The sequence below is a fragment of the Stegostoma tigrinum genome, chromosome 8, assembly GCF_030684315.1.
Source record: "Stegostoma tigrinum isolate sSteTig4 chromosome 8, sSteTig4.hap1, whole genome shotgun sequence".
Classification (NCBI taxonomy): Eukaryota; Metazoa; Chordata; class Chondrichthyes; order Orectolobiformes; family Stegostomatidae; genus Stegostoma; species Stegostoma tigrinum.
In genome coordinates this window covers 12,719,330-12,734,742 of record NC_081361.1, presented here as the reverse complement: position 1 = coordinate 12,734,742, position 15,413 = coordinate 12,719,330, and the positions used below count along the sequence as shown (strand labels likewise).

Sequence of the window (15,413 nt, the reverse complement as noted above, 5' to 3'; positions counted from 1 at the left end):
AAGATAAATATTGACGGAAACACTGGGCAGCACTCTCCTCCTCTAAACTGTGTTGTAGAATCTTTTACATCTATCTGAATGCACCTGCCACACCCACAAGCTCCAAAATCCAGCAGAGGAAGAGCAGCTAACACACCAACTGTAATCTTCTCGGTAGTCACATACCATCTTTACTTGCAACTACAGTGTTAACCCTGCACTGTCGTTGGATCTAAATGCTGGAACCCAATCCCAGCAGCATTGTGCATGTGTCTACACTACACAGACTGTAGTGGCTCAAGATGACAGCTCACCGTCACCCTGTCACAAATTCTGTACTTCCTCAGTATTGCATAGGAGTGTCAGCCTAAATTCACGTCACACAGGAGATGCATTTATTCACTGGCAGATAAGATGGTTGCTCTCACTGACTTTGGCACCATAAACTCAGATATACAGCATGAGTATGCATATTTCCTCACAGCCTCCTGACAGTTGCCTGACCTGTGGCTAGACTCTGAAATACAGCTGCAGTAGAGTTTCCACTGTAATGACTCATTCCACTTAATGATGAACACAATAGCTGTGACCTTATTCTGGTGAAGGTTCTTTATCTTCTGGGTTTTAACAAGAATTCCCATCTGCAGGCACGAGCAGATACAATTGTGAATGTTACCCCAACCTTTCCCATGGGAACAAGGAAAGAGAGGATGTTTAAAAAATAACAAGAAAGAATCATGAATGTCAACCTTTGCAACATATTACCCAAAAGACAAATCACATAACAACCATAGGCAGCAGAATATAAAACAGCAAAGAAAATGTGCCTTTTTATAACCCAAGAATCCCAGCAATTTCTGTATTTTGTGCGAATCCACTCGTGTCTGATATTCAGAATTCTGCATTTCTGCTTTAAACATACTGTACCACAATATATCATTTCAAAAGCAGAAATACAAACACTCCCCTTAAAGGTCCCAATGATTTGATTCAAATGGATTGACTACAAACTTATTCCTGTGTACTTTACCACTCTTCCAGGTTTATCAGTGACCCATGATAGCACATCCTCACTAACTGTTCAATATGATGTGTATACTAAATGCACATACACATGAACTACTTTCAGCAGGTCACAGATCACCAAACACTTCCAAATAGACCAATAGCTAATCATGTTAACATTTTTCAGAAGTACTTTAAAACAATAAATATTAAAGCATAGGGACTATCATTGTGAAATCAGCAACTGAATGGAGTATGCTGTGCATTTGCACTTAATTTTCACCATTTACAGGCGAAGAATGTTGGGGTCAGGACATCAAAAGAAGTTCTTTGACCATCAAAATGGGATCATTAATGATCACTTCAATCAAAGAAATGAGCAGCCCAAGACAGAAAATTAGCATTATGAATAGGACATGAACTCTGATGATATGTATGAAGGTCATCCCAGACACCAAACACTATTAACTGAGCTAAACTTGAATTAGCTGCCACATAAGCCAATATTAGAACAGTGAAAGAGTACTGCATTGTCTAGGATTTGAATACAACTTACTGAACGAGGATAGTTAATATGGTGGTGTGGGCTGTGATGTAAAGTGTGAGATTTATACATATTTTAATGCCATTTAGTTTAGAGTTTCGATTTTGAATAGTGGCACGGTCTGTCGATGAAGAGGTTCAATGGTAAGCTTGTAAGCCTTTCTGAAGCCATGGTTTATTCAAAAAAGTATGATATAGTTCTGAAGGTAATAGGAATTTGTCTATATTGGGGGAATTTTTACAAGTGAACAAAGTAAACAGTGTAGCATTAAGATCCATCTAACTAAAGCCTAATTTTTTTGGTTAGAGGCAACATTCATGGTTTGAAATAAGTTTTTGGTTGCAGTTCAGACTTGCACATCTTGTAAATCAATTTCACTTGAATAAGACAGTTTAGCACTATTAGGAAATTGGTTACCTCAGTGTTTAGTTTGAAAGGTCCAGACCAGAATGTTTGGTTAAAACCCAGCAAGATTTTCTCAGCTTCAGAGAAAACCCAAGTTTAGTTATATGAAGATCAGAGGAAAAGACTGTCAGAGTTGCAAGACTGAGAAATGAAGCATCAGTTAATTTAAATGCTATAGATGTGATGGAGAATGGAGTTTTCTTTGCTGTTTGCATACTGTGCTGTTGGGACTAATGGGATTGTACTTTACAACATGTTTTGAAAAGTCTGAAATTGTATTCTCTGTTAATGGATTGCTTGTTTTTGTTTATTCATTTCATTTGTATAATAAACTTCTGTTTTATTTTTGAAACAGCATTGTGCACTTGTGTTTCAGTGAAAGACTGCCTTGTTAAACGAAAAATACAAAATATCAAGCCAGATTTGAACCTGGGGTCTGACTTGTCCAGGAACAACATCAGCTGGAATCACAACAGGGGCCATCCTGATAATTGGCTAAACCAGACAAAAATAGGTTTCATTTTCCCAAAAGAAACCAGTGTCAATGAACCAGTTGCATTTTTGATAAATTCATACAGCAATTTTTTAAGACTGATACATGTAAATTAACTATCATTGTTGTCGTAATGTCCTTCTTTGGATTAACAGTGCATATTTCTGGACTATTCATGTAGGAACATAACCACACACCACTGCATTCCACTTCAACACGCTACAACTGACTTTTTTATTCATTCACTGGATGAGGGCATTTGGCTATGCCAGAACTTATGGTCCATCTCTGATTGCCCAGAGGGCAGCTAAGAGTCAACCACATTGCTCAGTGGTCTGGAGTCACACACAGGTCAAACCAGTTAAGGAGTAGTTTGGACCCCCCCCCCCCCCCCCCCCCCACCACCACCCCCAACCCACACCCGCCCAAAGGATATTAGTGAACCAGACACGGTCATTATTAGACCCTTAATTCCAGATTTTGTTTCACAATCAAATTCCACCATCCAATGTTGAGATTTGGACCCAGATCCCAAGAACATTTCTGGTTTCTGGATTAATAATATAGTGTAATCAATCAGCATTTGATACACTTCTAGGTGCAGATTTCAAAATGGGCAGTTGGACTTGCAGTCAGCCAATAAATCCTTCAAGGCAACTTTGGGAAAAGATCAAAAATATTTTATTTCTAATTTTTAACCTCTTCTTCAAACAATAAGGACAGGAATAAGCGACCACAATTCAGCTTTCCTGTTAGATCGCAACTGTATGGTACTCCAAATTCATTTTACATTTTCTTCCTTGTCTCTTAATATACCAGTCTAACAAAAATGTTTTGAATTCTGGGTTTTAAAAAAAGATCGACTAACCTAGTGCCCAAACTTTTATTATGTGCTTGCAATTTTTTTGGGGGGGCAACGTGTGGATTTCTGCCACCAGCAGCATGGCTGCTCAATGGTTAGCACTGCTGCCTCACAGCACCAGGGACCTGGGTTTGATTCCAGCCTCAGGTGACTGTGTGGAGTTTGCACATTCTCCCAGTGTCTGCGCGGGTTTCCTCTGGGTGATCCGGTTTCCTCCCAAAGTCCAACAAGGTGTAGGTTAAGTGGATTAGCCATGCTGAAATTGTCGGCAGGGTTCAGCGTATGCGAGGTGTATTAGCCGTGGTAAATATGGTGCGAAGGGATATGGTAGGGGGCTGGGGCTGGGGGGATGCCTTACAGATGGGCAGTGTGAACTTGGTGGGCTGAATGGCCTCACGGTAGGAGATTGATGCTTCTCCTCCTCAAGTCGAACAATGCTGCCTGATTTTAATCCTGAATAGCCTAGCTCAAATTTTAAAATAATTCCCCATGACAAGGAATAATTTCTTTCTAATTTTTAAAACTCCATTTTGATAGTCAACTGTTGAACTCAATGAATAATGTAACCAGACCTCAAAATTTGACCTTTGAAGTCCCAGTATAATTCTAATATAATAGAATCAAAGAATTCTTATAGAGTGGAAGCAGGTCATTCATCCCATTGAGCCCACATTGACTCTCAAAGAGCATCCCACCCAGACCCACACCCTATCCTGTGCCTGCATTTCCCACCCCAGACATTATGGATAATTTCCCATGGCCAATCCACCCAACCTGCACAACTTTAGGCCGTGAAAAAAGACTGGAGCACCTGGAGAAAATCCATGGAGAGATGGGGAGAATTTGCAAACTCCTCACAGACAGTCACCTGAGCTGCAATAGAATGGTATGGCACAGAAAGAGGCCATTCGATCTATGTTTATGCTTGTTCTTAGGAAGCGTTCTCCAATTACTCTCACTGCCCAAATCTTTCTCCACAGCTTTCAAAATTATTTGACTGTTAACTGGGCTTATAAAACCTACTATTGACCTCATGCCATAGTGAGTTATATAGCAGTAGCCCCTGAATAGTGATCATGAGCAGAAATCCTGGGCTGATATACAGTGTCGTTAAGATCCTTGGAGACATCCTGGACAGAGAATGATGTACTTAACACGAAACACAGGTCCATCACAGAAACTCCTCGGTTGAGGCACACAACATGCGTCCATCCTTGAGGACTGGGCACACTCTTCAGAAAACAATGTATATTTATTCACAGGATTAAACAATTCAAATTTCTTAAGATTTTTCAGGCACACAGGGCTAGACATGGGATATTATAATGTTATATGTAAATGTACAAAAATTTATATCTGCGCAGTACACCTTCTGAAGTCAACATCTTTCCTGAAATACTGAAACTCCACTTTCTATACAATTAAAACAGAGGAAGTTGTTTCAAAATAGCAACTTGGTCATTTAGTCTTTTGCTCATTGACATTTAAAGATATCCCTTTCAGCCTCCATAACTGGTGTTTCTCACCATGAAGAAAATATTCTCATTGTTTATCCTAGAAGAGATGACTTCACACTTCTGCCACAAAAAAACTCCATTTGCTATTGTCTGACACATTTAGTCATCTACACAACCTTGTAAGTTGCTGCTTATGTGCATTGCATCACCTCCAAACTTGGACATACCACTCTCTACTCTTTCATTCAACTCAATGTTATAAATTATGAAAAACTGTGCTGCAGCACAGGCGCCTCACTTGTCATATTCTGCTAAATTGAGAGTGTTGTCTTTACGCTTACTCTCATGCTCAAACAATTATTGGCATATCACAAAGTTCTCTCTCATTTCAGTGAATAATTTCTTCTGCAAATATCCTCTGGAAGTCCAGTTAGGCAATACCCATAGCCATTCTCTGAACTTGCCACAGTAATTATTGCCTCAACATTCAACTGAAGGACTCAGACAGGGCTTACCTTTACAAACCTAATTGACTGATTCTTGTCTAAATGCACAGTTACTCTGAGAACAGATTTTGGTAATTCTTCCACTGCTATGTTAAAGTTAGGTTATCTGATATCTCTCTGTCTCTTCTCCCCCCGCCTCCCATTTTTAATAATGGAGGGCTACTTAAAGTTTTACAATCCAAAGTCTGAATGGCAGTGTTTTTATTCAGTGAGAAGAGGAACGTGAGAAAAGGTGCACTTAAGATGCATTTACAAAGGATGATTATTGGAAGAGCACTTCGCATTTGAATCCAATAATATACATTAAATTTGGCAAAAAGCTAGGAACAATTGCATGGTAATTAGTTTCTGATATCTTTCAACACCAAGCTTTTTGTTGAGATCACAATTTAGTTTACTATTACACAAGAATGACAAAAAAGGTACTTCTGATTTTACCGCAAAGCTGATTTCCATGCTTACCTTTGCCCGACCAGTACTCTGCAGAATGTGAACAAGTGCACAGGCCATCTCTTCTTTATTCTTCACGCTGATCACTGGCTCCAACACAGAGCACAACATGGTGTAGTTGTTGGTAACAAACTCTGCAAATTCCTTGTACTGTTCCATTGGAAGGATGGCAATTGTTTGATAGCGGCACTTGATGCGGATGTAAGGACCTCCACCTTTGCCTTTGTTGGGATTAGGTGTGCTGACAGGGTACCATTTCTCTATGAATTGTCGTCCAATGACACTGGTGATTGGTATATTAACCAGTCCCACATAATTATTCTTATCTTTCTTTTTCTTCTTATCCATGTCCTTGTAAATGTGCACTGTGATGTTCCTGACCATTGGCAGAGTGTAGAACTCAAAGTGCTCACCCCAGAACAGGTTATCTGCTTTCATTTTACTGGTAGTTCGTGCATATAGTGTGTCATCAAGACACAGTTCACAGAAATACCTTTTCTTTGGGGCTAGATCTTTTGCTTCAATTATCCAGAGACGGAGTACATTTTCTGCTCGACGACAATTGTCCTACAAAACGTAAAACAAGCATGCATCACTCCTTGAGTGCAAAAGACCCACCCAGATAACCAACTTGAAGGACTTGCCATTTTTAAAATTGATTATGGCAGTAATAATAATGAGTGGAATCAAGCTGCAGTGTTTGAGGCATTGCCCACCCATTTTTCTATGAGGAACAATTGGGTTTTTGTTTAGTAGCACTCCTTTCCAATAGACCCAGAATCAGACAGTGACTCAAGGGACAACACAGAAGTGGGCAACCTGCCTACTATTCCACAGCAATTTATCAGAAAATGCTGTGATCAAGTTGATCGATACATTACACAACTTTCTTGGGTTAATAATCAATCCAAAGTAGTGGCTGCTGGAAGACATTAATTATCTGGAGCAAAACCATCCTCTCTATGTCTGCTTGCAACAGTCAGAAAAGATTTAACTGAAGAATCTGCCAGTCGGTTATCTGCTTCCCTAAAATATTAAAGAACCAATCTAGTTAGGTTTATGAACTAACAGCGGCTCTCAGGAACGATCATTAAGCACTGAAAAGAAATGGAATTTCAACAATAATGTTCAGAAGGGGAGGAAATTCCAAATCATCTCCTGCTGATTCACCCAATTATCTAATTTTTCCATAAATATTGATTATTTTAATTTATCCATTTGAGCGATCTGACATGACAAATGTTTAACAAACAAATAATAAATATTATAAATAATCTATAAACAGTGGAAACTAAACTGCCACAAGCATTATTATGTGGTTGGGCATTATAGTCTTTCACAGGGTGAAAACGACATTGCCCTATTACCAGAAGCCATGATCTAGTTGGCACTGAGTTAAAGTTGGATCCTTAACTAAGGAGGGCTAACTAGGAGGAGTGACAAACTGGGTTGGTCGCATACATTTGTCAGTGCCATCATAACGCGAGTTAACCAATAATCATTTGCCCACTGTAGAAATATGGGGCCAGGAAGGAAGTAGAGGAATTTGAACTTGGAAAAGTATTTCACCAGGAAATCACAGAATGCTGACTGGTGATAATAATCGCACGTGCAACACAGACAGAGCCATGACAACTTGTTATCAGCACCAGTTGAGCTGTTTTGGTTTCCAAGTCAGAAGGCTGGGATGAAGGCAATAATTCAACAGATCTTCAAGTAATCCCTAAGTCCTTAGACAGAATATCCAATTCAATAATCAGAAGATCGAAGAGCTGTGTAATAAGCAACATTAAAATGAACAATTACTTGAAGATAACAGATAAAGCTGCAGATGAGAGTCCAGAAAAATTAAAAGGTACAGGTGGAAGACTGCAGTAAGTATTCAACAGTGATGTAAAACACAAAGAGCTTGAAAATTATAGTACTGTTTTTATACACAGACATGTAATACATTACCAGTTGGGACTGGACCAGGCTGAGCAAGCCCCATTGATAATACTGACATAAATTCTGATTTGTTAAATGTATGCAGCAGCTGCTGTCACAACCAGCTGGCAAACGGAGGGAGGAACAATCTATGGATAAGATAAACTGAATAACAAGTTAATTGCATTGGGCAGGTAACTTGTACCTGTTGCCACAAGGATAGCTTGTGGGCCCTGAGGAATCCAATTCAGTTTGCTCACATGGTCATACAAGACGGTATGAACAGGGTGGGGACAAATGCCATGTACGCACAGCCAGGCACACTATAATGTGCTGCAGCTGTAAAAGCTCTGTTGACAGCAATGCAACATTTGCCTCATGCAATCCCACAACACCAAACAAGCTGTACATCATCATGATATTTATTTGAGGAACACACCAGCATTCTACTTGCCGTCAAGCAGCAATGGTAAAACCTGGAAAAAGAACAGAATGTGATGGTGAACTGTGCACAAAAATGAAAGCAAAGAATCAGCCACAGATATGAGCACTGCCAAAATCAGAGTACACCCACCGTTTCCAGGCCTTACAGTCCTTGGAGACAGAAGATAGTGTCCTAATAGCGCTATGCAAGGCTGAGAGGTGTTTAATAGCATTACTGTTAGGAGCGGAAAGATGCAGATTAGATCAGCAAGACTGATGGGATTATTCAGACCTTGAGTATTTGCTTAATTAAACTCTGCATCTTCCAACATCATGACAAACATACACACTCCTTTATAACATGGGTAATTAAAGTTACAAAAAAAAAATCGCAGTCCAGGAACACGTAAAGGAACACTTCAAAAGCCCTTGCTTCTGTACAGAAGGTTCACCATGGGACCAGCATTTCCCTTATACTGCTAAGTCTTCCACACAGTCTGTAAACTTGACAGGCTGCATTTCAACATTTACTGCATCCCAACTGCTGTTTTGTACTGTCAGGCGAGCTTCAACTATAGTGACCCTTCTTACACAGTATTTTACTGCTTCATACTTGTAACATTAATCTCATGGTAAGACGACAAACACCTGGTCACCTGTTTCCAGGCACCAGAATAAAACTGATCAATAAATTGATGTTGTTTATAGTGGGTGAAGTGATAGAGCTCTGTGAACTCAGCACAAATACTAATCTGGGGTTGATATCAGTGGAGTACAATCAAACCAATCTGAAATGTTACATCTCCCTTTGCTTAGGCTTTGAAGGATTGTGTTCTAAATGGGCCAAAACACTTGGCATAATCATGAAGCATGATAGGATATTTAGCATTCAAAGACAGGAAACAATGAGTTTGTGTGCAGAGATACACAGAGAATTAGGCTGAGGGCAAAGAGAAGGGAGGGAGGTTAGGATAAAACAGTAAGAACAGTTAGTACGAACTGCAGCTTGAATAATAGGTGTGGAATGACTCAGCAAACTTGAGGACTGATATTAATAAACACTGTGCCTCCTCATTACATACAATTTCACAACAAAAACACTGTTGAGGTAGGATCAGTGACAGTTGCTGACCAATAATATTGTACGAATGTGCGTGTAAAAAATGTAAAAAACATTATTAAGTGAACTCTTGTTATAAACAAGCAATCTTAACTCCTGATCCCCTCTGACAGACAAGTGTCTAGATTGCTTGTGTTATTTGCGCTGGCAAATAAAAATCAATTCAATCTTGAACGGACTCCTGGTTTTTAAACTCCAAATTATTTTCACACTTCATCTGTGAATTATAGAGAGAAGCCAGTTCTCCACAGGTATCCTACTTTTTTCAATCAGCTTCTAACAAAAATGAAACATCTTAAAAATGTCAAACTCATTTATTGATAAAACCAGAAACACAGGACATCATGATGCTAACTTACTTCCGGTAATTTTACACCGCTCTCCGCTGGCTTGGTTAAAATTTAATAAGCTACATTTAATAATCTAATTACCAAAGATACTTTAATAATCAAAAGGATAATAAATCAGTTACCATGATCCTGGTTAAATGCAGTTACCTTGTTTGGCTGCACTGCTCTCCGTAGATTCTCCATCCACTTATCTCTCTCTGCCACAGATGAGCAACTGAAACATTTACTACCTCCTGTGTACGTAACCTGCAACATAAAATCATCCAGAATATGTTCGTATGTACATGTACCAAAAGTACAGAAATATTTCCACGTTTTGTGCAAGAATGAAGGACGCTTGAAGTAAAACCAGTTCAGGTATTAGACATCAAACTTTTCAGCATACTACTGGACAGTGAATCCCAGAAATTCAGACCAAAAACATTGGAGCGTCAGAGTCATTCAGCATGGAAACAGGCCCTTCAGTCCACCTCATCAACGCCAACAAGGTTTTCTAAGTTAAACCAGTCCTATTTGCCTGCATTTGGCCCGAAATCTTTCCAAACTTTTACATATACAGGAATGTTGGAGAATCATGTACCATGTATTAAGATAGAGCTTTTCTATATAGCATTATGCCAGCAACCAAATGAAGATTTGAATTGTGTTTGCACAGACTGTAACCTCGAGCCTGAAGAAAGGAATTAATCTGACCGCTCTGACTTTTACTGAAGTCAGTTTTGTCAATCAACTCAATGTAATCCAAGTTATTATTTGATAAAAATCAGCATTTGTCTGTCTTCTTTCAATGAAAAGATGTAAAACATCAATGGAATTGATGACATTCCATACAAATACCTGCCAACTCCTCTGGAATTTATTTCCCAACAATCTGAAAAGAATTTATGCGTTTTGGGCTCAGCAAGACTAACATATATAACTGCGAGCAACTTCAATACATCTTCCCATGAATATAAAACATGCCTATTACAGTATACTTCACTGTCTTCCTACCTAAACAACCTGCACATTAAAATATAAAATGGTACTTGTATATAATGCAATATGACAAAAAAATCTCAAAAATTAAGGTAGAGTTGTATACTTTGTACTACTGTAATCACAACCAAGAAAGCTAAGGTTGAGAAGGTAGACAGAGTGTCAAGTTCAAACGAGTGACAACAACCAACTTGTCTTGGACTTCCCACGTAGATGCAACAGCCAAGGCACAACAACACTTCTTCTTCCTTTTGTGGCTCAGGAAATTTGGCATGTCCATAACGTCCCTCGCCAATTTCTACAGATGCACTATTGAAAGCATACTGGTACGGCTGCATAATGGCCTGGTCTGGCAAGTATTCTGCCCAGGACCATCAGAAACTACAGAAGGTGGTGTGCACAGCCCAGACAATCATGGACGCCGGCCTTCCATCCACAGACTCCATTTACACAGCGCTTTGACACAGAAAGGCTACCAATATCAAAAGTCTGACTGCACCCCAGCGATTATCTCCTACAACATCTTCCATCAGCCAGAAAATACAGAAGCTTGAACACATGCATCAGCAGGTTCAGGAACTCCTTCTTCCTGGCTGTTATTAAACTGATGAATGGATTCTAGCCTCAAATAATGCAGATCTTGCTAACACTGATCTCACCTGGGGCACGTCCTTTGTAATGTAACCTGAATGCCTCTAAATTTATTTTACAACCTCTAATCTGTACATCCTTGTTGACTATGATCTGTTCATAAACAAAGCTTTTCACTTTACTCTGGTACATGTAACAATAAAATCATTCAATGCAGCCAACTCCATAGTAAGCTCCCAGGTTTATATCCATGTAAAGAAAACAGCTTTTCCTTAATTCAATATTTTCTTTTCTACATACTTGCAATTAATCCATCTCGTTTCTTTCCCTTTCTGCCTGATAATCTCTTTCCACTTCCAATAGCTTGACTCGCCTGTCTCAACATTTTTTTTGTTTCTGTTAAACCTAAACTTTGACTTTAATTACTAATTTTACTTTTATGGTTAGGGCTGTGAGATTGATTGATTTGGCTTAATCAAAGACCCAAGACATTTTGCTGGAACAGTGAATTCAGCAATGCCAACAAACATTTGATTTCTTCTCTCATCAAGCAAATGACTGACATAACAGTGATGCAGGCGCTCTCCAATCCTCACTAGATATGTGAATGCATCCTGTCTCTTACAACAACTCCAATCAGACATTTCTCCTGATCATCTTGGTAGTCTTCCTAATTAGCACTAAACTCTCAAAATTTCATGGCTCATAGTAACACTCAGCCTCACTTTGTCTTGAAAAAAACAGATGCCAGAGATCACAGTGGGTCAGGCAGCATCCATGGTGGGACAGCAAGGTAATGTTTTGAGTCTAGATGACACTTCAATAGAACTGAGGTGAAGTGTGGAGGGGGCAGCAGTTATGCTATAGTTGGGGGCAGGTTGTCGTGGTGGTGGGGTATAGACTGCTGGTGGAGAAAAGATGATGATAGTTCAGATTAAGTGATTGGAATGCAAGAATGGCAGAACAATGGTGGTCTAACTGCCAGACTGGAAAGAGAAGACAGTCTCACTGGGGTGGAGGAAGGGGAGATAGGGCATGGTGACAAAGAATGCAACAAATAAAAATAAACAAAAGGGAAGAAATGGAAGTTTGTTCACAATTTGAAGGTGTTGAACTCAATATTGAGTCCGGAAAGCTGTGAAGTGCCTAGTCTGAAGGTGAGATGTTGTTCCTCCCGTGTGCACTGTGATTCACTGGAGCACTGCAGCATGCCAAGGACAGACAAGTAGGCATACAAGCAAGACGCTGTGTTGAAATGGCCAGCTGCAGGAAGGTCGAGGTCGAAGTCATGCTTGCGCACAGACTGGAAGTGCTCTGCAAAGTGGTCACCCAGTCTGCATTTGGTTCCTCCAATGTAGTCTACCTCTGTCCCAAAATCCACAAACCAGACTGCCTGGTAGGCCAATCATATCAGCCTATTCCTGCCCCACTGAGCTCATTTCCTCCGACCTTGACTACATCCTCTCTACTTGTCCAGGCCCTGCCCACCTACATCCACAACTTCTCTGCTGCCCTCCACCGTATTGACAATTTTCAGTTCTCTGGCCCTAACTTCTTCCTGTTCACCATGGACATTCAACCCCTCTATACCGCTATCCTCCACCAGGGGAGTGTGCGAGCTCTCGGCTTCTTCCTTGACTAGAGGCCTAAACACTTCCAAATCCTTGCCCCCAACTATAGCGTAAATGCTATCCCTTCCACACCGCTTCAGCTCTGAAGAACAGCCACCTAGACTCAAAGCGTTAGCATGCTCTCTCTCCATGGTTGCTGTCTGACCCACTGTGACATCCAGCATCTGTTAATTTCAGTACAGATTTCAGCACCTGCAGTAATTTGCTCTTCTCACTTTGTCTTCCTTTTCTCTGACTCCGAAATGAACATCAGGTTTAAGTTAAGCTAAAATTTTCCATCTCCATCAAGAAAGAATCTAATAATCACCCATTTGACATTACCATCACTGAATCCTCCACTATGGTGATATTTGAACCCCAGTCCTGGATTACTAGCCTGGGCATTACCACTATACTGCCACCTCCCAAGATACAATTAACAAACAGTGTGCACCTCTTAAAATGTTCGAACTTACTTTTCAATATCAAAAATAGATTTTTGCTGCTGCCTTCATTCAGGCTATCCCTATGCGCACTGGTCAAGTGTCTCTAGCAAGCCCTTTCGAAGATTAATGAAATAACAACAGTCAAACTTCAGAGGTGACAGCCTCGATCTACACTGTGTTCATTTCCGCACGTGAAATACTCCTGCAATTCCTCATCACACTTTTTAGAAAATTCCCAGCATTACTGAGCATCACAGCCTAAGTTCTTGTGTAGCCTATCACCGTCCTCGTAATTTCACCAGGCTTCCAAATTTTGGTATTATTTGCAAATTTTAAAACTGTACACCCAGTCCAAATCATTAATGATCTTGGTCAAGACCAGTATTTTTTTGAAGAAGAAATCTGAAATCCCACTTATTGTTGAAAGAATTAAGCCACAGGACTCCAAGTTCTTTTAAAATCTCTTCCAGCGTCAAACAAAGGAAACACTAAATGAGAAGCAAAACTCTGTGGTAACTACAAACCTGAGGTAGAAGTAAATTACCACAAAAACTTAGCAGTTAAAGGAAACCAAATGATCTTGCTTACTTTTATAAGTTGACCTGTTTCTTGGATGGATCTTAGAGGTTGCTGCAGTATTTGTCGAATCCTAATGGATGCTGGGGGCTTTTGTGAAATGTAAATGGGAACTGTTACTTAATTTGGTTACTTAGGTGCTTTACACCCTGAAATCTGATCTGAAATAGAAACAGATTTCAAGCACATTTGAAGACTTCAGAAATCACAGCAATATGACAGAATCTCAGTCTTCTGAAAGTTCATTATGTTAACTACAGGCCCAGCTGGAATACATTAGAGATTTCACTGACTTAATATTCTAATATGACTCAACCTCTAGTGGTTTCATGTCACTCATCGTATTCCATGCAGACTATCTGCTAACAAGGACATGCAAGTTCATTTGCTGTTGGAGAAGTGCAATTGTTTTCAAGTGGACGAGATTAATCAAGCACTTATTTGTTTAAAAGGTTAAATGAGGAGACTCTTGCTCAATATTCTGTAACAACTTTCCCATATGCTTTGGGAACAGTATTTGCCTTGAAACACACAGCACAACAGCATTAGCCTGATGGCTCAGTTGGGAAAGACAGCCTCTGAATATTTCCACTCATACTGAACCAGTTAGCTGATGTGCACATTAGAAATGACAAATGACAGATTCTGAAAATCAGCCAGCACTTCTGAAGCAAAATGTAACAGGTGTCAACAACTTCAGGAGAGATGAGGTGAGACTTGGATTTTAAAAAAATTGCCTGAAACTGTAAAAAAAATGTTGTGATCCTAGTTATGGCCAAAATGAAAGCAGTACACTATTCCTCTTATGCACTACTCTTTTAAGAACCCCCACGACTTTGAATACTATCAAATATCCCCTTACCCTTCACTTCTCCAATTGATGTATTCGAAATTCCTCATCTCTGAGGCAATTCTTGGGAATCTTTTCTGTACCTTCTCCAACGTCTTTGTATTTTACCTAATGCATGATTCCAAAACTGGATCCATTCATCCAACTAATGCTGAATCAGAGTTCTATATAAATTTAACATCACTCCCTTGTTTGCTACTTAATACTCAAATTAATAAAACCTAGAATATTGCAGGATTTATTAACCTCTATTTGTCAAGCCCTTCAATTACTTACACGCCTCAGATCCTTCTGTTCCTATATCCCTTTCAGAATTGCCTTCTTTATTTTAGGTTGTTACTGCATATCCTTGCTCTCAAGATGAATCATTTCATACTTCAGTGCATTGAATTTCATGTATTACTTGCCCACCCATTTGACAAACCTGTTTATCTAATTTTTTGAGTTCTACATTACCCTCCTCACAATTTGCAATGCTTCCATTCCCAAGTTTTGAAGTTTTGCCCTCTACACCAAGGTTTAAGCCAAAAATAAGGGTCCTAACATTGACCCCGGGGAACTCCACTGCAGATGTTTTCATAATTCTAAGATTGTCCGGTCATTAAAACATTGTATGAACCACTCCTCTGCATTTCCTGTCACTTAGCCAATTTTGCATCCCTGTTACTACTGGCTTACTCAATGATCTATAACTTTTCTCAGAAGCCTGTAGTGCAGTACTTGATCAAAATCCTTTTTGCAAATATGTAAACACCACATGGGCAGCACACTGCCTCACACAGTCAAGTGTTTGGGTTTAATTCCAGCCTTGAGTGACTGTCTGTCTGGAGTTTGCACATTCT

At 39.7% G+C, this 15,413-nt stretch overlaps 1 protein-coding gene across 11 annotated transcripts in view; it reads right to left on the bottom strand.

The window, feature by feature from the left end:
• rasal2 (RAS protein activator like 2) overlaps positions 1–15,413 on the bottom strand; it is a 348,750-nt gene that overhangs the window by 46,848 nt on the left and 286,489 nt on the right. For all 11 annotated transcript variants that reach the window (XM_059647745.1, XM_059647746.1, XM_059647747.1 and 8 more), the window contains 2 exons: positions 9,668–9,766; positions 5,714–6,268 (listed from right to left, as the gene is read on the bottom strand). In XM_059647745.1, the coding sequence (XP_059503728.1) occupies positions 5,714–6,268; positions 9,668–9,766 (654 nt within the window). The remainder of the gene's footprint in view (positions 1–5,713; positions 6,269–9,667; positions 9,767–15,413) is intronic.